This window comes from Macaca thibetana, chromosome 1 (assembly GCF_024542745.1).
Source record: "Macaca thibetana thibetana isolate TM-01 chromosome 1, ASM2454274v1, whole genome shotgun sequence".
Lineage (NCBI taxonomy): Eukaryota > Metazoa > Chordata > Mammalia > Primates > Cercopithecidae > Macaca > Macaca thibetana.
The window spans coordinates 92,933,100-92,957,046 of NC_065578.1; the positions used below are offsets into that span (position 1 = coordinate 92,933,100).

A 23,947-nucleotide genomic window follows, 5' to 3' on the forward strand; every position below is an offset into this window, starting at 1 on the left:
AGGCCAAGAAGGATGACTCACACCTGTAATCCCAGTACTTTGGGAGGCCAAGGCAGGTGGATCACTTGAGGCCAGGAGTTCGAGACCAGCTTGGGTAATGTAGTGAAACCCTGTATCTTTAAAAAGTATATATAGATATTATTAGTCAGGCATGATGGTGTGTGCCTGTAGTCCCAGCTACTTGGTAGGTTGAGGCAGGAGGATCACTTAAGCCCAGGAGTTTGAGGCTACAGTGAGCTATGGTTGCACCCTAGAGTGGTTGAAGTGCTAATGCTTTCATGTTGTCTCTAACTTTACAATCAGTGACAACTATGGGTTTCTTGGTGGTAGGAACTCAATACATGTTGATCTGAACTCTTTTCTCAGTGTCTTGCCTGTTCTTTATCCACCCCTCTCTGGGTGTTAGGTCTTCCTTTTCTTCGTATATCTTTATCATAGCACTTACCATGCTCTATATTACAATTATTGGTGTATACTTGTCTCCTTTCAATAGAGTATAAGTCTCTTGCTCATGGGTCCTCTTTTATTTATGATGCTCCTAGTAGTTTGCATGGTGCTTACCACATAATAGACAATTTGTAGAATGAATAAATTGATTCAAGTGGAAGTAATTGATACTAATCTGAGAATAATTAAGACAGTGATTCTTTTATAGTATTGAAAGATAGTAGGGCCCCTTACTTTAAAACTGCTTATAGTTTAAAGCAGTGCATCTCAAATTGTTTGTGATGATGGACCAGTTTCTTTTAATTTCCAATCCATTGTGTACTTTTGTAAAATACAGTAAAATATTATATAAATTTTTGTATTGTAAATTTTATATTATAAATATATAGATTTTTGTATTGTATTTTGTATTGTAATATACAGTAAAATACAATAAAAATTAAATACTAGAAACGTGACATAAAAGAGACATACAGAATATAGGCCCTAATTTTTAATTATTAGATTCAAAAGAAATACAGTTAATCCCAACTTCTGTAATTATCTCATTGTAGATTGTTACCAAAGAGTCTATGGACCCTTGCTGGACCCAGGTTGACCATACTTTGAGACTCAGGGTATAAAGCACTTTATATCATTTAATTCTCCTGACTTTATGGAGTAGGTACTGTTTGTACCATTTATAGGAAATGAGGGGACAGAGAAGTTAGGCACATTGTCCAAGGTCACACAGGTACTACATAAAACAGCCAGGATTCAGGTTGGGCTGGTGGCTCATCCCAGCACTTTGCGAGGCTGAGGCAGGTGGATCACCTGAGGTCAGGAGTCGAGACCAGCCTGGCCAACATGGTGAAACCCTGTCTCTACTAAAAATAAAAAAATCAGCCAGGTGTGGTGGCATGCACCTATAATCCCAGCTATTCAGGAGGCTAAGGCTGGAGAATCGCCTGAACCCAGGAGGCGGAGGTTGCGGTGAGCTGAGATTGCACCACTGCACTTCAGCCTGGGTAACACAGTGAGACTCCATCTCGATAAACAAACAAACAAACAAACAAACCAGGATTCAAACAAAGGTAGTCAGTCCAATCTGGCTCCAAAGTCCATATGCTAGTCTCTTTCTGATTTTGAAAGGATGAAATAAGGTAGCATTCTACTGTAAGAATGTTAAGAACAGACATGGATGAAGGCAAAAATAGTTACAAGTCAGAATGTAATTCATTTGCCTAGAAAAGAGAAGGGTAAGGAGTTACATCATGATTTTCATATAAAAGTAGAGTTATGGAGATGGTGACAAATTGTTGTTTTATCCTTTGAGTCAGCATCTGATTACATTTTACCTTAGTTAGTATTAAAGCCCCCAGTTTGTGAAACAAAAGAAGTGATGATACTTCTTTGAAATGTTTCTTTTTGCCCTGACTCAGTTTCACATACTGAGTGTAATTGTTCCTCAGGGGGATTGGTTCCCAGACCCATGAGTACCAAAATCCAAAGATGCTCAGTCCCTTGTATAAAACGGCGTAACATTTGCCTATAACCTACCCACATTCTCCTCATACTTTAAATCATCTCTAGATTACTTAGACTGCCTAATACAGTGTAAATGCTATGTAAATATTTGTTAGGCTCTATTGGTTTTTAAATTTGTATTACTTTTTATAGCTGTATTGTTATTTACTTATTTGAATATTTTTGACCCATGGTTGAATCTGTGGTTGTGGAACCCTGGAATACAGAGGGCCAACTGTACTTTGTTTCTTCTATTCTTCCTCTTAACTCTTTTCTTATTTGATAGTAACATCAACCAAATTGTTGTGATTACATTCATATGAAAATATAGAAATAACCTTTCTTTCTCCAGATATCAGTATTTTAAGAACAAAATGTAAGTAATGATTACATATTATGATGTTAATGGAGTAGAGACCATATTGCTGTCTTAATTGTTTTATATCATAAAATTCATGATTGAATGAAATTGAAAACTTAGACTATTTCAATTGTAACAACAGTTGAAATTTTTAATAAATTTTTAAAAATCTTCTTCCTATAGAAATCTGGTTAAGAAGTACTGCCCCAAACGTTCATCCAAAGATGAAGAGCCACGGTAAATTACATACCTGTTCATTAATGCATATTAAAAAATTTAAAAATACTTATATTTTTATTATTTAGTAAGATAAATATATTCTTAGCTTTTTATAAAGATTTTATAAAGTTTAATTTAAAAATTAATGTTTATGAAAGAGAGAACTACTGTTAATGTTTTATGAGGATAAATACTGCGGTGGGCTTGATCAATGGTTTTCTAGAATAGTCAAATACAGATTTTCAATTAAAATGTAGACTAGGACTCCACTTGAATGATTTAGTCTGCAGAAGAAAAGAATATTTTCCACACTTTGTTACATAGTTGTTGGCTTCTTAGATTCTTGCTTTTACTTTTATAGGTAGTAAAACAATTTGACTAATTGGTATACAGGGATGTTGGAAAGCACTGAGAGTTTTTGCGTTAGAAATAAATAAAAAGGTTAGAAATCACTTATGAGTTTTTTGGTGGTCTTAAAGAGGAATATGTGGATGATTGGTTAGATGCAGAAACAAGAAGAGACTAGACTTACGAACAAACAACTCTGTATATAATTGTCAGTTGTTAGGATTCTCAGGTTTAGTGTTAATGGAGTCCTATCTGAGCTGTTAATCTTCAGCTGTAAGAGAGTGTTCCGCAGTATGTTCAAAGTAGATATATACATTAATACAGTGATTCTCTTTGTTTCTCTTCTTCCCTCACACACGTTTTTACCCTTATTTTTGACCCTTCTATCCCCTTTGGTGTCAATATAATGGCACTTCACTTCCATTCAGGATATGGGCAGGCATACAGGCAGCTGTGTCCAGAGCTGATAGCAAAATTGTTCTGTAGATCAGCCATCGAGATGCATTTGGCAAGCACATCATCTCTGCAACAGGTTCAGCTGCCAAGCCTAGGAATCCAACCAAGTTCATTCCCAAGCTCAGGCCAGTCAGTTGGCAACTTAAGAGATTCCAGTATGCCAAAAGAGCCTGCAGGTAGTATTCTTATTATTTTTTGACCCCCAATATCCCTTTACTAATAAATGAAAGACTACTTGAAGATATACAGACGTGTGCAACTTGAGCGTAATGCAGGATTTTTTCCATATGAAGTTAATTTAGAACTAGTAGCTGAGATTTAGGTTGAATATGCTAAAATTTGTGAAATGTTAGATTCAGTCCATACCTCACCAACATTTGTAATGAAAATAAAATTAAGTCTCACCATTTTGAAATGTTTTTGCCAGGTTTACCTCGTGTGTAGCCTTTTTTAATATCCTTAATGAGTTAAATGACTATGCAGGACAGCGAGAAGTTGTAGCAGAAGAAATGGCGCACAGAGTATATGGTGAATTAATGAGATATGCTCATGATCTGAAAACTGAAAGAAAAATGGTAATTCTTACAATTTTCATCCAATTGCAGTAGTATATGAAATAGTTGCACAGAAATACTTTTTTTTAAAAATGTGTGTTCAGCATAAACTGGTTTTCTATTTCACTACATTTCTTCTAGCTAAAAATTATCACAAAATACTCTTGCTAATTTATGATTCTTTTGGATTTAAGTTTGGCAAACTACAGCCTATGGGCCAAACCCAACCTAGTGCTTGGTTTTGTTTGCTAGTTGCCATAGGCTAAGAATGATTTTTATATTTTTAGATGGTTGAAAAAAGAATAATATTTCATGACATTGACAATTATATGAAATTTTAGTGTCCATACATAACATTTTATTGGAACAGACCCACATTCATTGACTTTTATATTGCCTGTGGCTGCTTTTGCATTACATTAGCAGAGTTGAGTGTCACAGAGACAGTGTAGCTTTAAAAGCCTACAGTATTTATCTGACCTTTTATAAAAAATGTTTGTCATCCACAATTCAAGACAATCATTATTTTTCTGAAAATTGTGCTTGTTTTCAAGGTTATATTTAAAGTATTAAGACAATATCCTATAAAATGCATTTTTAGGAAGTTTTGCTTTCTTCCTAAGTCTTGATAAAGTTATAATTAGTACCTTAAAAAAAAATGAAGTGAAAAGCCTTTTGGGGACTTTAGACTTTAGTGTTTAAATGTAATTATTTTTATTTGTTTTGTTTTATTTTGTTTTTTTGGCCATGGTTATAATCTTCAGCATCTGCAAGAAGGACGAAAAGCTCAACAATATCTTGACATGTGCTGGAAACAGATGGATAATGTGAGTTATGATGTTTTCATGGTTAACATAAAATCTTGTAGACTAGATTAGCCCTAAATTCTTTTATGCTTCATATCTATTTGACTTTAATGTTTCTCAGTGTATTATTAATAATTTGACATTGGTATTATTGCATAATAGTCAATATAGTGTAAATAGAGGATGTGAGATCATTTTGTCATTTTTCTTGACCTTTATAACTCTATACTTAAGAACTCTATAATCTTCAATCATTGTGAACATTTAAGGAGATTTCTTTCTTTCTTTTTTTTTTTTTTTACTTTAAAGTAGTTACTATAAAGTATTAATAGAGGATAGAAGTAAGAGGGCAAGGGTGATATGTCTTAGAAGACCATATGACTGAGGACTGAGAATAATCAAGGTTCTTTTTCTACCTTTAACTTAGCACTTGATTTCTCTTGACTTCATTTTTTAGCATGTGAAAAATGAAGAGAGTGAACGAGATAATATGAAATGTTTCTTCCAGTTCAGTCATTGTATAATTTTACAAATGCTCCTGATATTGGCCTGCTAATAGAGACCATCCCAATGTAGGAAATAAAGTACTTTGTAGGGAAAAATTATAAAGGCATAATAATTATTTACTTAAAAATTTCCCCAAGGCACTTCCTCATGTAGTTTTTCTTAAATGCTCTAGTACATGAATAATTTGAAAAACAAGAAGTTCACATGGAACACTGCAGTTGCCTTTACATAAAATGCTCTGTAATCTGTGTCATGGGATTAGAGTAAAAAAAAAAAAAAAAGCTCTATTAAATGATATTCTGTAGTATAAGATATTCTTTTTGAACCCTCAAGTTATTGAACAGTTTACTCTTTACTAGCATGTTTCTCTGGTTGGCACTGCGTATTCCTTGAAAATTATGCCGAAGAGAGTTTTTCCATGTTAATCAGTTTAGCCTGTGCTTGTTAGAAAAAGTAGTTTGAGATTAAAAATCTCATGCATATACTTCCATTGCTTTCAGCCTGTTTTCTTTCCCTTTTAAAAATGCATATTCAAAACTTTGATTACATTTCTACTATGTAACTATCATTGATGTAATATTCTAATCACCAGTGCTGATCGAGAGTTCTTAGGTATATTAATAATCTGTTTTCATTTTCATTTCGATTTTCTAATTGGTTTCAGCAAGACTTTACAAAGTATTTATGTTGACTAAGTTTTAAATTGCCTTTACTATCATCCTTAGTATCTACCACCTAATGAGTGTGTGTGTGTTTTCATTTGCACAAAATAACATACTCCTACATTCATGAGTCGTTGGTTCCTTTAAAAATTGGTGTTGGCACAGATTATTCTTAATAGGTGCCAACTTGCCTTTAGAACAATTGACAGTTGTTAAGCGAAAGTTTTAGAGGTCATAAGAAAGAAGCATCAAAAATGTAGGAGAGATTTCTTTAAGGCATTAACAACACTATAAAAAAAGGTGAGTTCAGCTCTACTTGTGTTTATTAAAAAGTATCCTTGACATGTACTCTGGAGGTACAAAAGTAAGTGTGACATGGTTCTTGTTTTTGTAGCACCTGCAGTCTAGTGAGGCAAACTAACCAATATAATTTCTGTTTAATATGTAGAAACAAATGTAGGATCATATTTCCTAGTTCCATGTCTTCCTGTGTAGTCAAGAAAATGAAACTGTAGAATTCCTAACACATTTGAAATAATTGTGAGGCAATGTAAAGAACTGGTGGACAGGTTGAATTAGTGACAGAGTATTAAAAATTGAGGAAAAAAATTAAAAGACAGTTATTAACCTTGGGATAAATAAAGTAGGCAGTACTGGCATTTAAGGTCAGGACAGAAGAGCCTGTAAAGGAGGTCTTAAAGGAATGGTCAGAGATTAAGAAGACAGAAGCATCAGAGATGCCAGGTCCATCAGTTAGGAGGCTCCAAATAACAGAGCATGCAATTTTATAAGAGCACAGCTCAGAAATGGAGCAGTTCCATAGTTAGTCAGTAGCCCAAGGATGTCACCAGGCTCCATCTCCTTTTCATCTGTCTATGTTGCCATCTTGACCAGGTGCTCTCTTCCTCAGCCATGTCTCCTTAAGGTCAAAAGTAGGCTTAAACAGCTAAACACCATATCCTCATTCAGTTTCATCCAGAGGTGGGAAATCACTTCCAACTATCCCTTTTTATCAGGGAAGGAAAACTTTCCCAGAAAGTCTCCAGCAAATTTCCTCTGGGTGCCTTTGACAGAATTAGATTACTTACCTCTGCCCTGGCTGTGGGGAGTCTAGGACAGCAAGTATTAACTGTTTTCTGCCTCTGTATTGGAGGGCAGGCTCTGCTAAGCAAGAGTAGGGGAGTAGAAGTGGCTGTTCTTCATCTGCCACACCAAGGATGAAGGGAAAAAAAATCTTTTCTGGAGTATATTTCTATATCGTGTAACGTTATATTATCTTTCAGGGAAGGAACATTTTTAATATTACTGTACTACTAGTTCTTTTGCTTTTGCAAGGAATTATTAGGTATGTGTTTTTCCACAAATAAGATACCAAATATAAAAATACTTTTGTACATAAGTAGCCTCAGTTTGCACCAAAATTAGTAGCCTGTAGTTGCTTGATTGGAAAATACTGTTCTGAACTCAGTTTCAGAGAATGAAATGTGGTAACTTAATTTTCATAGCAAAGTGACTTTATGTATGAGTATTTGTATATTTCAGGGGCTTCGAGTAAATTACAAGTATCTCATTTGGTGTCTTATACTAATCAAAATACCTGTATAGAATAAAGCCTACATTTAAATAAATTTGTAAAAAATTCTGGAGCGCATTTATTTGATGTAAGTTATAGGCCTATCTGGTTATAACTATATTACAAACTGAACTAAGAAATCTTTTGACTACAAATGGCTCCATATAATAGCTATTGTATTTTAAAATTGTATTTTAAACTCTTAGTTACTTGAAAGAAAGGGAAATTGCTAGCTACTAGGGAACCATGGGTAAACAAATCCAGAGCAATAGGTGTCTGAGCTGATACAGTGACACTTGGAAAAATGGGGACAGGGTGTTTGAGGTATAATGGTTTCCTGGACCTGGTACTTGCTAAGGGCTTGGATTTCGAGGTTATAACTCGTTTGATAAAGGAGGTTAGATAAATACAAAATATTGAGATCCCCTGCTTGCTTCTTCTGAGGAATTCTCAGAGCACAGGTTGCAAGGTATGAATTTTCCAGGCAAGAAATTGGAAGTCTTTCAGGGTAATCTAATCAGTTAGGGAGAAAAAGTTTATAAAAATTGATGCCAGATTTTTCCAAGGAAACAAACTACCTGGCCATGTCACCCTGGAGGAAAATATCATGATCCATAAAGCCCCATCTGTGGAGCTTTCAACAGCTTTTTAAATAAGAGCAGATATCCAAAGATCCCCGGATATTTAAAGAAGACATCTAATGTGCACATCAGAGACCAGAACTAATATGCAGGAAAGAAGTCAATGTGACTGTGAAAGGAAATGAAAATTAAAATGCAAAAACAAACAAGGAAAAGACCTGCAGCTGTTAGCTAATATTCTCAAAGGGAATAGAGAAAATTTTACATCCATGAAATAAGAATAAGGTATTATTTTAAAAGAAACATATAAAGAACAAAAAATAACTTTATGATAGTAGAAAAAAAAAGCCCACTAGAAAAAAATGAAAGATAAAGTTCAATAAATACCCCAGTAGAGCAAAATGACAGACATTGAAAATATGGAAAATTAGAAGACTCATCCAGTAAGTTCATTTCCAAAATAATAAACATACTAGAAAAGAGAAAACATAGAAGAGGACAAAAATAACTCAAGAAAGTTTTCCCAGAACTGAAAGACATGAATTTCCAGATGGAAAGGATAGTCCAGGTGCTTGGCACAGTGGGTCCACATCTCTTGAAATTTCAGAACACTTTGGAGAGAGAGAAGATTCTACCACCCTCTAGGGAGAAAAAACCCCAAACAAATAAACATGGTTTATACAATGGATCAGGAATCAGAATGGAATAGACAGGATAGTCACACAGGAAGCCAGAAGAATAGTGGAGCAATACTTCTTAAGTTTTTGAAGGAAAATGATTTCCAACTTAGAGTTCTAAATCCAGCCAAATTTTGTTGATTAAAAATGATGGTAAAGGCATTTTTAGCCATGGAGATTCAGTTATCTCCTGCAGACCTTTTAGGAGGCTGCTACTGAATGTGTTATAGCAAAATGAGAAAGTGAATCAAGAAAGGAAAAAGCATAAAACTAGGAAATAGGAGATCCAAACAAAGATAGAGGTGAAATGAATCCACAGGTTGATGGGGGAGGGAAATGCTAAGGTAACAAGTATGCATTTGGCCTAGTTAATGAGTTCAAATTTCAGCAAGTTTAGAAGCCTTTGGGAGAGATTTATCAAGAAAATAAAATCAATAGAATTCCTAATGTGTTAGAATTAACTGCGGACAGATTTAAAGAACTGGAAAAAACCGGTGTTGAATTAGAGATAAGTGCATTGGAAACTAAGCAAATTGAAAAAATGAAGACATGTATTAACTCCAGAATTCCAAAAAATTATGTAGGAAAGGAAATATAATATGACATACATTTTATATGGCTCAGTTGTGAATAGCTTTTACAAAGTCATAATAATTTGAATGAAATAAAATTTAAAAAGATTTGGGGTCTGGGCTGATGGTCTTCGTGAGACACCTGGAAAAAAACAATATAAAACCACTTTTGGGAGGGACACTCCATATCCCAAGCTACATTGGGTCTCACCAAAAAAATATAAAAACAAATGCCAAAACAAACCAACTGAACCAAAAACACCAAACCAAAAAAGTCCTCCTGCAGATGAGGACTTATATTTTTTATCATAAAAAGTATAAAACACACATTTTTTGAATGAGATGCATAGTAAATATTAACTCAGTCATGCCTGTGTTTTTTTTCTTCATAGTCTGTAATGTCTGATATTTAAGGAAAGTGGATTGGTTGTAATAGTGAAAGTTATTTTCTAATTTAGAAAGGACAAATTTTACTTAGCGTGCAGTTCATTTCCACACAATACACATTGGCACATTTTAAAGTTATTTCTTTTTTCTCTCTTTTTAAAATTATTATACTTTAAGTTCTGGGATACATGTGCAGAACATGCAGGTTTGTTACATAGGTATACATGTTCCATGGTGGTTTGCTGCAACCATCAACCCATCCTCTGTGTTAGTTTTTTCTCCTAATGCTATCTAAAGTTATTTCTTAAATGAAGTTAGCCTAATTTTATTTTCTCAGTGTGATATTTTAATCTTTTTTAACAGAGTAAAAAGAAGTTTGAAAGAGAATGTAGAGAGGCAGAAAAGGCACAACAGAGTTATGAAAGATTGGATAATGATACTAATGCAACCAAGGCAGATGTTGAAAAGGTAAGAAATACTCCGACTTTAATGTCAAAATATTATTATTTGTGTAAGGAAAGTAGTCACGACATTTGCATCAGTACAGTATTAGAATTTACTCAAGAGATACACTGTATCTAAGTCTAAAATATACAAATATTTGCCAACTTTAAATTGTACGTATTGGTCTGAGAAAGCAATATGTGTTAGTTTATTACAATATCTTAGCTGCATTCAAATTTAGAGGAAAGATGTAGTTGCTACTGGAATTGAGTTTTTGTCCTATTCCAAGATAGGTTAGAAAGCTAAGATGTGTTGATGGGGTAATAACTAATTAGTTAGAGAATAACTGTTGTAATTTGACTTTGTGCAAGAGATCAAGAGGAACAGAACTATATTCCTTAAATAAGCATTCCTTAAAGTATCTGTGGTTCTACACATAGGTGGAAACACTGTTGAATGTTGCATTATTCAAAAGTCATATTATTTAGTTTCACTGTGATTTAAGTTCCATATTTTAGTTGGATATAGGTGGATCATAAAGAAATGTTTTACTGTTAACTTTTTTAACAATATGAAAATATTCCTAAAGCTACCTGTTTTTCTCTTCTGATTAAAAGCACACTGTTTCAAACTATGAGATTTTCATCTGTTTATTTTTTTATCTGGATTTGGTAAGGAGAGTCTATATTAGAGTGGCTTATTGCTATCAAAGAATACTATTGTAATGAGGGAGGGAAGAATATTGTAATAAGGAGACCTCTCTGACAGTAAGATCTGCAAGTGTCTCCTTATATTTTAAATGGTATTAATAGTTCAAAAGAGTCATGCCACTTCATTATTCTTTTGATGTCAGGTGTTGGCTTCTCCATTGATAAAATCTAGTTTTAGTATAATTTTCAGAAAAGTGAATTGTTGTGATTTTGTTGTTGTTCTTGGTAATAATTTCGACCAATTTGCCCTTAGGCCAAACAGCAGTTGAATCTGCGCACACATATGGCTGATGAAAATAAAAATGAATATGCTGCACAATTACAAAACTTTAATGGAGAACAACACAAACATTTTTATGTAGTGATTCCTCAGATTTACAAGGTAAATCTTAGATATGAAGTTAATCTAGTTTTAGAGTTGGAAGAGCTGGTGTTTAAATATAAAACTTGTAAATCTTAGACATCAGAATCTTTCTGGATTCACTAGTCATCAAGGTTAGGGGTGAGAGATTCCTTTATGATTATAGATTTGAAAACAAGTTTTTTCTAACTTTTAAGTCACACATTTTCCTACATATCTACTATTAGTGTTATAAACAGTTTACTTAAACAATGACATTTGTAAGAAACATTTAAATACTGTATCATTAAGTGTTTTGACATGACAAAGAAGAATTAATTGCATTTGTGTATTGTAATCTGTTCACCTAGAATTGAGATGTAGCTTTTTTATACCAAACCAGAGTCATTGGCATCAGTCCAGATGGCAGAAATAAATCTTACAAAATGTATTTGCTAGCGTGGGTTTTGCCTGCTTGTCATGCTGACTCTGTTAGATGATAAATGTAATTCAGACTTTGAGCTTGCTTATAAATCCTGTCTGTCATCACTTGATGATAACAGTTGCAAAACAGCCTCAGGTAAAAAAGACCTCAGAATTTTCATGAGGATTAAATTATTTAATTGCCTTTTCTAGAAAGAAGAGAAATTACAGAAAAGGGATTTAGTAAAACAGTGTTGATGAGGTAGTATCTCAAAGAGCAGAGCTTACATGGGAAGAATGTCAGCCCAGGTATACTTTTTCCCCTTTATAAGGCGAGTTGGAAATACAAAGGAAGCACAGTGAGAGTTGGTGAACTGGAGTGGGAACCAGAATTCTGGTCACTGAATCCAGAGGACCAAGCCTGCCAGTCTTCACTGTGGTGCTTTTCTAGGCTTAATAGTTAAGTCTCCATATTCTGGGGAAACTATAACTCGGAGATAAACTACCTTTTGTGTTTTGGGCCTGATACTTACATTTGGACCTTTCTATGGAGCAATTCTTCTGTGAAAATACAGGTCTCAAAGTCCTAGGCTGTGGGAGTTTGGGGACACAAGCAGTGTAACTGCTTTCAACGAACAGAAAGGTCAGTGCTGGCAAATAGGATATGTAAAAAAAAAAAAGTCTTTAAGTTGTTGGACTTCATGTGTTCCAACATATTTCCTAGTGGCATGTGCCAGTGAATTTTCAGTTGTGAGGATTCTTTATGTGCCACTTTGAGCTTGTGACTTCCTGTTTTTCCTCATGTATTCCCAGCTCTGAGCCGTACACTGCAGTAGGTCTGGGTACCTGTTGATAAACAATGAGTATGGACTGTTGGTCCAGCCAGGTCTTACCGAAGTATCCTGAATAAACTTGAGGTTAGAAGTCTCAGACTTGGCCGGGGGCAGTGGCTCACACCTATAATCCCAGCAGGCGGATCACGAGGTCAAGATATGGAGACCATCCTGGCCAACATGGTGAAACCCCGTCTCTACTAAAAAATACAAAAATTAGCTGGGCATGGTGGCACATGCCTATAGTCCCAGCTACTCGAGAGGCTGAGGCAGGAGAATTGCTTGAACCCAGGAGGTGGAGGTTGCAGTGAGCCAAGATCACGCTACCGCACTCCATCCAGTCTGGTGACAGAGCAAGACTCTGCCTCAAAAAAAAAAAAAAAAAAAAAAAAAAAAGTCTCAGACTTGTATATGTTATGGGCCAATTGCCAAAAAAAAAAATTAAAAAATAAAAAAGTTTTTTTAAAAAGCACCAGAATTTTGTCATCAAATGAAATGTTTCCTGGAAGCATAAACAAGAATACTCTAATTGAAGAGTAAAAGGTGGCAGTAGTATGGGGCAGGGAGCTGATAGCCAGTAAGGGATCCTTTTAGAAGGCTGGAATCCCAGTGTCATCTGGTTCTAGGAAAACAATATTAAGAGCCTTACTATTTTTTTTTTTTAATTTATTTTGCTGTTTAGCACACCTCAGGTTTTAAGTATTATGAGTCAGTAACACTTGTTAAAAGGTATTAACAACAACAGCGTAACTATGAGGGTAGAAATCTTTATTTTTTGGTGGGGGATCACTAATTGATCTCCTTTAGAATGATTGAAAAATTCAGTTTTCTCTTTTTTAAAAAATTCTTGATTATTAGCAACTACAAGAAATGGATGAACGAAGGACTATTAAACTCAGTGAGTGTTACAGAGGATTTGCTGACTCAGAACGCAAAGTTATTCCTATCATTTCAAAATGTTTGGAAGGAATGATTCTTGCAGCAAAATCTGTTGATGAAAGAAGAGTAAGTGCTACATAATTATCTTTGAATGCATCTGTTTGGTTTAGGTGTGCAGTTTAAGTTAGTGAAATGAGTTGAGAAAGGGATAAAGTAATCTGATGTGTGATTCTAAATTATATTCTATAGCATAATGTCTTGCAATAGATTCCTTTGAGTTCTAAGTTCATTCTAAATGCAAAAGTTCTAATTCTTTCTTTTAAAAAAAAAAGATTTCTAACTCCCTTCTCCCACTAAGTTTTCAGTTCTTATCAAAGAGTCTAACCTAGGAACTGTGTGTTACAAATTGTGTTATACTATTTGTTTAGTGAAAATTTAGAGAAGGATGTGGTCAGAGTTGCCTTTAGCACTTGAGCTGGATCAAGAAACGTGGGTAGCATATGGAGTGATGACCCATGAGGAGGAGGAAGGAGGCATTATGTGCAGATGAAACAGCATAGGCCGCCTCCCCTTGGGGAAATATAGGTAATCACATTGTATCTTGATTAAGGACTAGTGATCTTTTATCTCAGTAAATGTTGATTGAGTGATCAAAAAGCATGGTTGGCAGAAACTGAGGAAAAGCAGTGACAAGAGAAGAGAACTGGTGTTTGGAGGGTATCAGATATGTGCCACATATTTTAGTCTTAATGAACCTATGAAGTAGATATTATATTAGTGAGGATCCTTTCCGTAACAGCTAATAGAATTCTTAAATTTAGAAAAGAGGGTTTTTGGCTTCTTTAACTGGAAATTCCAAAGTGCATATATTATTTGAGCATGGCTGGATACAGGTTTATACAATATCATTAGAGCCCTTTTCTCTCTAATTACCCTAAGCAAATGATTGCTGAGGGTAGCATTACTGACAAAAGTAAGCTATGACTTTTAAGGATGACTTTTGACTAAAGGGCAAAATGTACAGTTAACAGAAATAGGCAACAGAAGAGGAGAGGTTGTTGTTAGGGATGGGAAGGAGTTTGTAGAGATACTCTGAAAATAATGAGTTTAAGATGTCAGTAAAGCATTCAGGTAGAGGTATGTATATCTAAAAACAATACTTATGTGAGTTTAAAAATTTTAAGTACATGGTATTAGACTTTACTTTCAAGCGTTTTTTGTACTCAGTAGTGTTATGAGATCTTTCCCGTGTTGCTCTGTTAACATTCCACAGTATGTATTTAATGTATTTGTCTTTTCCCATGTTGAATTAGTTAAAAAGCTTTTCCCACTCATCTTTTACTCTCTTTTACAGTTAGATGTTCTTTCCTCACTTCAAAGATTAGCTTCTTTGTTGGCATCTGTCTTTTAAAGCAAAAAGCCTTTTTGCTTTGAAACTTCTCAACATTTCTACTTGATAATAACCTCTTTCTGTATTCTTTTTGTCAGTTAGGTCTTTTTCAGCTAAGTAGTCTTCAGATGAATTTCAGGTCATTAAAGCTACCAAGTAAAAACATTTTATGAATATTATAAATTAATTAAGTGGTAATTTGCAAGTATATTGGGATTAAAATATTTTGGGTTTGTTACACATTCATGGGAATAAATTATTTACTTTAATGATTACTGTGGAATTATTTATTTAAACTTATATTTGTTGTTTTCTTCTACTGAATAAAGGTATGAAAGCTAACGTGGAATTATGAGCAGGTGAAACAGTTTTAAAACTTAGTTTCTTTTGTATAGGACTCTCAAATGGTGGTAGACTCCTTCAAATCTGGTTTTGAACCTCCAGGAGACTTTCCATTTGAAGATTACAGTCAACATATATATAGAACCATTTCTGATGGGACTATCAGTGCATCCAAACAGGAGAGTGGGAAGATGGATGCCAAAACCACAGTAGGAAAGGCCAAGGGCAAATTGTGGCTCTTTGGAAAGAAACCAAAGGTAAAAGTCATAAAATTCTTATATGCTAATCAGTTTAAGTGTACCAACTAAAACAGTGTGGGTATTGAATGGAAAATGATTTACCATTAATGGAGAATAAATATTTTCAATTTGAATGATTCAGTTAACCTTTCACTTATATTAGAAATACCTTAATAGTAACAGTTATTTATGGATTTAACATTTGATTACCACTTAATAATGGGTAAGAGTATTAACAAAGTTGTTAATATCTAGTTAAATTATATGCTTTTGAAGTTTCATTTGTATGTAGTTTCCATCCGAATTTTTAAGGAAACATGATCTAACTAAAATACCACTAAAATTGCAATTCTCAAATGGAATGAATGATTGACCACAGCCATAACACATGTCAAATTAGGTTTGACAGATCATACTACTAAAATTATTTTTATCATCCATATGAGTTTTTAATGGGAAGAGTTCAGTCTTCTTGGTTAATTGAAGTTTAAAACAATTTCTAGTTTGGTAAGAGAATCTCACTCTTGACTTCTTGTTAGAACCCGCCTTCTGATGTGCTCTTTATTTTAGATAGATCTAGGTCAGCATGTGAGCAAATGAAATAGATGGGTGCTTTGTCTTTCTTATCAATTAAATGGTTGTACTAGTGTCTTATTAGTGAGGAGAATAGAGAAATACTTTTAATCTGATGCACTATATTTATTAAAGTCTACTTGATTATTTTAATTCATTTTTTGATCATGGCATATGAGTGTAGATAAAATTAAAATTTAACTCATTATAATATATCTATATCTTTAAAAGCACAATTATAATTAACTCATGCTTTATTTATGCTTTTAATAATATTGTCCAGTCAAGAAGTTGAGAGGTAAAACCTGTTTTAGTCAGATCAAGGTAGCTAGAAGAGCTTAGATATAGAAGGAATACTGGAATTAAAAAGGTGAAATAAGGATGAAATAGAAACAGCCTGAGAGGAAAGCCATTAATGTAATGAAAAGTTGTTTGCCTATTTTTGATAATAATCAGTTATAGTTTTAATATTTTATGTGTGACATTACCTGTTTAGATAACTTTAGGTGTAGCTGCCAGCTTTATTTCTTGACAAGTACCATGGTAGTGCTAATATTCTAGAAATTAGAAGAGAATTTTAAAATCTAGGCCATATTGCTTTCTTTGACAATATAATGTGTGTACTCTGTATTTTTAATTTGTCCGATGTAAAAAGTAATCAAGTGAAATGGTACATTTTAAAAAGTAAATTTGATTTTTTTAAATGATAGTTTTGGGCAAAACTATGTTTACTTTCTCATAATATTTTTACAGAAAACTTTATTTGAGATTTATTTTGTGAAAAGTATGTTGCCAAAAATAGAATTTTCATTTAGGAAAAAACTATGCACATTTGGCTTATTGATTCCTTTCTTTATTTCCATATTAGCCACAGTCCCCACCCTTAACCCCTACTAGTTTATTCACATCCAGTACTCCTAATGGGTCCCAGTTTCTCACATTCTCCATTGAGCCCGTGCATTATTGTATGAATGAAATAAAAACAGGGAAGCCCAGAATTCCTTCTTTCAGAAGCCTCAAAAGAGGGGTAAGTTTAATAATGGGTTAAAATGCATGATGGCCTATTGTGTGTGTAGTGTGGCTTTTAATACTCTCCACCCTCATTATAAGGCTCTCTCCTATAAATACACAGTTTAAAAACACCACAGAATTAAGAATAGCTGCCCTCAAGTTAAAAACAACTCCTCTTTATAACATTTGAAATGCTCAACCATAAAAGAATGGTATTATAAAGAGGGTGCTGGGTACAATCATATTTTAGCTATTTTTTTGTTTATGTGAAATCATATGTTCACCATTGTCTTGTAATGTATTTACATTTTTAAGACTTTCAGTAATTTGTCACTGGAGTTACTCTTGTAATAATTTGTCACCAATGCTGACTTCACCTGCCAATTTTATAAAGTATTATTTTGTCGACGATAAAATGTCAAACTCAATTTTAATTGCCCTGCTTATTTTCAGATGTATAAAACACAGTTTCCAATAGTTAAAAAAATTAAAGATAGGCATTTTAAATATCAAGATTGTTGTAGATCAAATTGAGATAATATATTAGAAGGTAGATTGTAAATTGTAAAGCCTACAAAAATACTAGATATCACTGAGTAATGTTTACTAAACTGTTGTTTAGCAACAACTGTTATACTACTAATAAATACATTAGTGTTACTTTACTGTGTTAGTGAGGTAATTTTTCTTGTTTATGTTTGATTTTAAGGGTGTGCTTTTAATATTAATAGCCTGTAATTTAGACTCATTTATAAGATTTGTTTGAGCATTTGTTGGAAGATTTGAAAAACATAGGTTTGTTAACCCATAGATGAGAAATCAGTCTGTCAGTGCCATAAGAAGCCTAACAACAATAATCTAAAGTTAGGTTGTTTCATTCTTCCTTCTTAGACCCTTCCCTCCCTTCTTTTCTCCTCTCTTCTCTCTCCTTTCTCCTCCTTCCCTTCTATTTTTCTTTCTTTCTGTCTTCAGATTGCATTTTGGCCTCCTGTAGAACAAGACATATTAGTTTAGGGACAAGATTATATCTATGTTGCCTTAAAACATTATGACAAACTTAACTAATGTAACTAATGCAGCAGAAATGTCCAAGTGTGTTATGTCTTTTTTTGGGATTCTTTTTTCCTCCAATGACATGAACTTCTTTGCATCTATTTTACCTAATTCTATGTGTGGATGGTAGGTAATTGATGACATTTTGAAAAGTCCCCGTGGATGAGTCTGTATTATAACTACAGGCATGCCTATAATCACTTCCAAAAGCTCTGAAGACTTGTTTGAAAGACTTTGAGAAATCATATTTGGGATTTCTATTGCCTCAGTTATGAGGCTAGAACTCATTTCTATGTTGCTTCCCTATGGCAGTTTATTTACTACTTATTTTTAATTTTAATTTTTTTTTTATAGAAATGTGTTGTTGCCCAGGCTGATCTCAAACTCCTGGGCTCAAGCAATCTTCCCACTACAGCCTCCCAATGTTGTGGGATTGCAGGCATGAACCACCACTCTTCTGGCAATTTAGACTACACTAAATATTATGTTGTTACGTAAATCATGAGAAATTACCATGTAGTAGTCACGTTTTTGTAATCATTTGTATATCCTACATAATGAGTCTACCAGGCCCAGTTAAAATAGTCATATTTTACACTATATAGTCATAGTCATATTTTTCACATATAGTCATAGAGATGCAACATAAGTGTAATTCTAAGAAAAAAAGAAAAAAAAACCTCAGGCAATTAGAGCTATGAGCCCTGGACAGAGAAGCTTAAATATGTGTCATCTTATTATTATTATTTTTAATAAGTTTGTAGGTAGAATTTTACAACTGTAAAACTTAAAAGCGTTTGCTTATTATTTGTTTCTCACAAATTATAGATATTCATAAGTTATTTTTGTAGGGGCCTAGTTTTAGAAGGCTGAAATCCTCTCCCAGATTTATTATTAGCTACCATTCCGAAGAAGAAAGCAGCATGCAAGATAGAAAATATGACAAACCAACTGGGGGTTTAGAGGACAGAGCAGGGAGGAAAGTGGATTACAACTTTGAGGTTGAGAAATTTTTTTCTTTTGATTACTGTTTGGTATTTACTAGATATGTATCTCAAAAATTAACCTATAGAGATTTTTTTTCCCACTTAAGAATTTTCTCAATATAGAAAAATTTTAAAAAAAAGGAGGTAAGCTTTAAGTAAGCCTATTTATATGTTTTTACATGGACTTTTCAGTCTATTAAAGATTACAGAACAAGTCTAGAGGTTTCTTAAAACCGATGAGTTGTACCGTTCAGTTCAGAAACTCTTGTTTTGTGCAATATTTGCTGCACATTGCTTTTCCTAAATAACTTCTTTAAAAAATTATGATTTTTTTTCTTTCTTTTCCTTTTCCTTTTTTAAAGAAAAACTGGTGTGTACAGAACCCAATATAAATTAAGGATATGAAAAATGTTATCTTACACCAGTGTTTTTGAGTTTGACAGTGGTATCAGCAGATCTTTTCTGAGGGAGGAAGGTCTATAATTTCATTCTGTGACATTAAGTTCTAACTGTTAATGGATATTTGAGGATATACTTGAACTTAACTACTTAAAAACAAACTATTAAATTTTACTCTATTGCTACTTTATTTGAGTTTTATTGGATACTATTTTTTAAGTTATTAGCAATGAGTCCAGGTTTTCTCTCTGAATTATTTATGACTTTATAGACTTTCCGAGACTTTTTTCTAAGCTTTTATCTCTCCAGAGTAGTTCTCATGAAATTTTGTCCTATGTAAAATGAAATACACCTAATAATTGTAATTGCCTAAATGATTTCCTTTTTAGCTCTCTTGTGTTTATTAAATGTAGTTGAGTATATGAAATTTTCTAGTTTATGAGTATATAATTGTATATGAGACTAAGATATTTTTGTGTGGAACCTGTATTAGTTTAAAACCTTACACAGAATATATGTCTACTATTTTTACAAAGAACTTGAGTTTTGTATATCCCCAAATCTAATTATCAGATTTCCAATTGATAGTAAGACTAGATTAACAAACAGCTAAAAATTTTGATATTTCAGCTATAATTATCTTAATGCTTTCTCTAAAAGATTAATATAGAAATTGGAAAGATAATTTGAATCACTTAGAAATTTCGCTGGTGAAAATTATCAACAGATAAGTCAAATTCAAATACTTTAAATGTTTTGTTGCTTGTCCTGTATATAATTTCGTTTAATAACATTTTTGAAAGACCATGAATATCTTTCTTTAAACCTTTTTATTTCCTTACCAGGAGTTTTTTCATAGCAAAGTAAATTGTGGTTTTTGTTTCTCAAAAATACTGACAGTCTAAAGAATGTTAAACTTAATTTGGAAAGATAATGCATAGCAGTGACCAACTCATCAGAGATAAGGGGTAGATATTTTTGTCAGATTATTTATTAAAATTCATTCATATTTTTAATGTGAATTTTTTACCTGACATCTCCCCAACACCTTCTCTTAAAACATCATGATTTAGAAAACAGGGAAAAGTAAAAATTTTAGAGGCTGCTCACCAATTGAGATGAATGTGAAGATTAACTTTATAAAACTCTGTTGCATATTCTGGGTCACCGTGTGTGTGTATGTGTGTGTGTGTGTGTAGTTGGGATGCTAGATAGATGCTGTGCCAGTTGGAGAATCCTACTGACCCACAAAATGTGGGAGATATATCCATATTCATATTCATATCTATATCTATATACACACACATATATATACATATGTAAAGTATTGTTATTGTATAAGAGCACTATGGTTGGTCTCTTCAGAATCTGTGTCATTTCATATTTTCAGAAAGAATACATTTTAATCAGTTTTCTATAAATTGAAGTTATGTTTTTAGTGTTATTCAAGCATATGGATTTTAAAATAAAACCTGAAAAATAGAAGCTATATTTTTAAAGCAAAATTCAACCTATATATTTGTATGTATTAGGAAATGTGTATGGGAAACTTGAATCTGGATAACTCACTATTTTGAAAATAATGTGTTTTTAATGTATCTCTACATTTAAAAAGATCTTAAAATGAAAGTAAAAATGTTCCCTCACCTAACCATGGTATATTTAAATTCAAATAGTACTTGGAACTATAAAAATGTAGATAATAGTGTTTTCTTTAATGCACTGGAAAGAACATTCTATTTTTTTAATATTTCACATAAGATTTCTTTTTAAATGTCTAATCTTAGAGCTCATATTCACCTTTTCAAATGTTAGTAATTTGAGAATAAACTGCTATAGAAGTGAAATCCACTTACATAAAATTCACTTTAAAATAAAATGCATGATTACAGATAGAATGTTTATTTTTAAGTTTTAGTTAAACATAGAAAATATCTGCCCATTATCAGTGTATGCTTTTTTTTTTCTTTTTTTGCAAGTAATTTACTTTTCCAAAATGTGCTTAAAATGGTTTTTCTGGCATAATTGTTTGAATTGTGAAATGTATGTGATTTATTTTAGTATTGTAAAAAAGAATAGGCTATTGCATCTTCTGTATTATGGTTTCCTGTGAATAATTTACCATTTCTTTCTGTTTTCCATTGAACTATTCAGTGGTCGGTGAAGATGGTAAGCCTTATGTGCTGATCTATATACTGTGCCAACATTAAGTAATCTCAGAACATTGTTTTGTTTAATTCAAAGCAAGTGGTAAATTACATCCCACGTTTTCACCTTGTGTGTTTTTTCTTTTTATAGTTTCATAGTCCAGCATATGCCAGTACTCTTGATGTCATAAGATTAGAAAATAATGTGGTTAATTGTCATCAACCCATTAAGTTCTTAAATGTCATTGAATGGAGTCCTTGTCATGTTACAGAAGAGGGTAAAATTGTGGTTAAACATTTTTTAAAGATTACGTGGTAGAGCCACAGTTTGTTATGCAGAAGGAAAATTTAGCAAATATTTTTCTTAACAGCCTTTAAAAAATCATATACATTTGATTTGTAGTTTTATCACCAGAATCATTAGATTTTTCCAGAAAGAAAGAAAAATTTCCTGCTAGTATCATTATGGAGTTAGTCGTTGGTTCTTCTGTACTATTGAAGGAGAATAGAAGCACATATGATCTAAATATCCTGTGTGTGTTTGGCAGGCAGCGGGGGCGGTGGCAGAGAAGGTGTGTATGGGTTTGGGATGTTCCTTGGTATGTTTATTTCAAACAAATTAATGGATCTACATTAGGAACTAACCCCAAAATTATTGTGTAGGAAGCTACTGAAAAATAGATTACTCTTTTTTTACACTGTTGGAATCAGCCTTTTATAAATTCCTTTGTAGTAAGAGAGGTTGTTAAATGTCCCAGAGGTCTTCTGAACATCCATAGGAAATAAAGTTAAGTTTAATTCTCATATTCTATATAAGAATAGGGTTCTAATATCAAATGGGATATTCAAAATGTAAGTGCCTCAGTATTTACTGTTCATAAATTTGAGAACAGGGTTTGATAAGGGATATGTGGAATTCTGGCAGATTTACTTGTAGATTATTGTGAGTTTATCATAATTTTAACAACAAAAAACCCACAGTATGTTGACATGCATTTCTTCATCTTATTCAATACTTTTTCAAGATTTTAAGAAATATTTTTTAAAATATAAATTAGGAAGTTTATTTTTGGCATATATATGCTAGTTTTCAAAACTTGTACTCCTTGTCTGTAATCCCAGCTATTTGGGAGGCTAAGGTGGGCGGATTGATTGAGCCCAGGAGTTCGAGGCTATAGTGAGCCATGAGAGCTATGATCACTCAACTGCATTCCATTGTGGGCAGCAGAATGAGACCCTGTCTCTACAAAAAACCTTCAACTCCAAATTAGATAAAATACGACAAATTTATGTTACAAATTAACCAGTAAATCTAAAGGAAATCAACAAAGGAAATTTCACTATTGATTTATTTAGGTCAGATTGGGTTGATTGAGATCCTTGTTTCTAGTGATTGGTAAATGAAAAAAAATAAAAAATACTTAGGATCCCCTGCATTTTTCTAGCAAGCTTGTTGAATATCCATAATGTACAGGCCACTGGGGAAAGAGACTAGGGATTCTGTTATTAATTAAATTTTACATTTAATTATAGCTCATCCTAGGAGTGAGTTTTCTCTTTTCTGAAAGTAAGTGACTCATTCTTACACATGGTGAAATAAAGCTATTTAGCATATGTTACAGGCATAAGTGGCCCAAAGAGCAAGAATATATTTGTTTTGAGAGCTCCTTTTAGCATCACTTTAACAAATTGAATATTTATATGCTTTTTTCTTTTCTTTTTTTTTTTCTTTTTAAAGATGGAGTCTCGCTCTTGTCTCCCAGGCTGGAATGCAGTGGCGCGATCTCGGCTCACTGCAGCCTCTGCCTCCCGGGTTCAAGTGATTCTCCTGCCTCGGCCTCCCGAGTAGTTGGGATTACAGGCGCCCACCACCATGCCTGGCTAATTTATTGTGTTTTTAGTAGATACGGGGTTTCATCATGTTGGCCAGGCTCCAGGCTGGCCTCAAACTCCTGACCTCAGGTGATCCATCCGCCTCAGCCTCCCAAAGTGTTGGGATTACAGGCGTGAGCCACTGCGCCTGGCCTCATATTAATATTCTTAAAATAACCATTTTGAAAAGAAAATGAATAGTGATAGGCATCATCAATTTCTGGAGTATATATAAAGATTTAAGTAATATAGGTTTATATTAAATAGATTCAATAGTTGCTAATATTGGTTCTGTTGTAATCTGTAATAACATAAGTAACAGTGATTAAAATAACATTTAAGGGAAAAGATGTCAGTTGGATCAGATGTTTACATTTAGATACTAGTACTTTTTCTTAAATTGCATAGTTTCTTGAATATCAAAATTTAAAAAATTTTTCAGACATCAAGGATCTTTCCTAAAGAAGGATTTTATCCTTCTTTCAGTAACAACTGAAGTATGTTATTTGGTTTACAAAAGGTTAATTGAAAATACACTCTTTGTTGGAATATAGTTTCTGCTCAGTGGATAGTTCTGTCTTTGATTTTTAATGACCAGGTGTGTTTTGAATGGTTTAATCAATCGTTCAAAGACTGTATGTAGTATCAAA

General features: G+C 33.2%; 1 protein-coding gene across 3 annotated transcripts in view; it reads left to right on the plus strand.

Annotated features, from left to right (window-relative positions):
• Positions 1-23,947, plus strand: part of FNBP1L (formin binding protein 1 like) — a 106,219-nt gene that overhangs the window by 71,166 nt on the left and 11,106 nt on the right. For 2 of the 3 annotated variants that reach the window (XM_050807211.1, XM_050807221.1), the window contains exons 3-9: positions 2,498-2,551; positions 3,765-3,912; positions 4,656-4,718; positions 10,020-10,124; positions 11,064-11,192; positions 13,265-13,411; positions 15,071-15,274. In XM_050807211.1, the coding sequence (XP_050663168.1) occupies positions 2,498-2,551; positions 3,765-3,912; positions 4,656-4,718; positions 10,020-10,124; positions 11,064-11,192; positions 13,265-13,411; positions 15,071-15,274 (850 nt within the window). Of the gene's footprint in view, positions 1-2,497; positions 2,552-3,764; positions 3,913-4,655; positions 4,719-10,019; positions 10,125-11,063; positions 11,193-13,264; positions 13,412-15,070; positions 15,275-16,697; positions 16,857-21,432; positions 21,448-23,947 lie in introns of all 3 variants that reach the window. The other variant, XM_050807231.1, reaches the window with a different exon arrangement.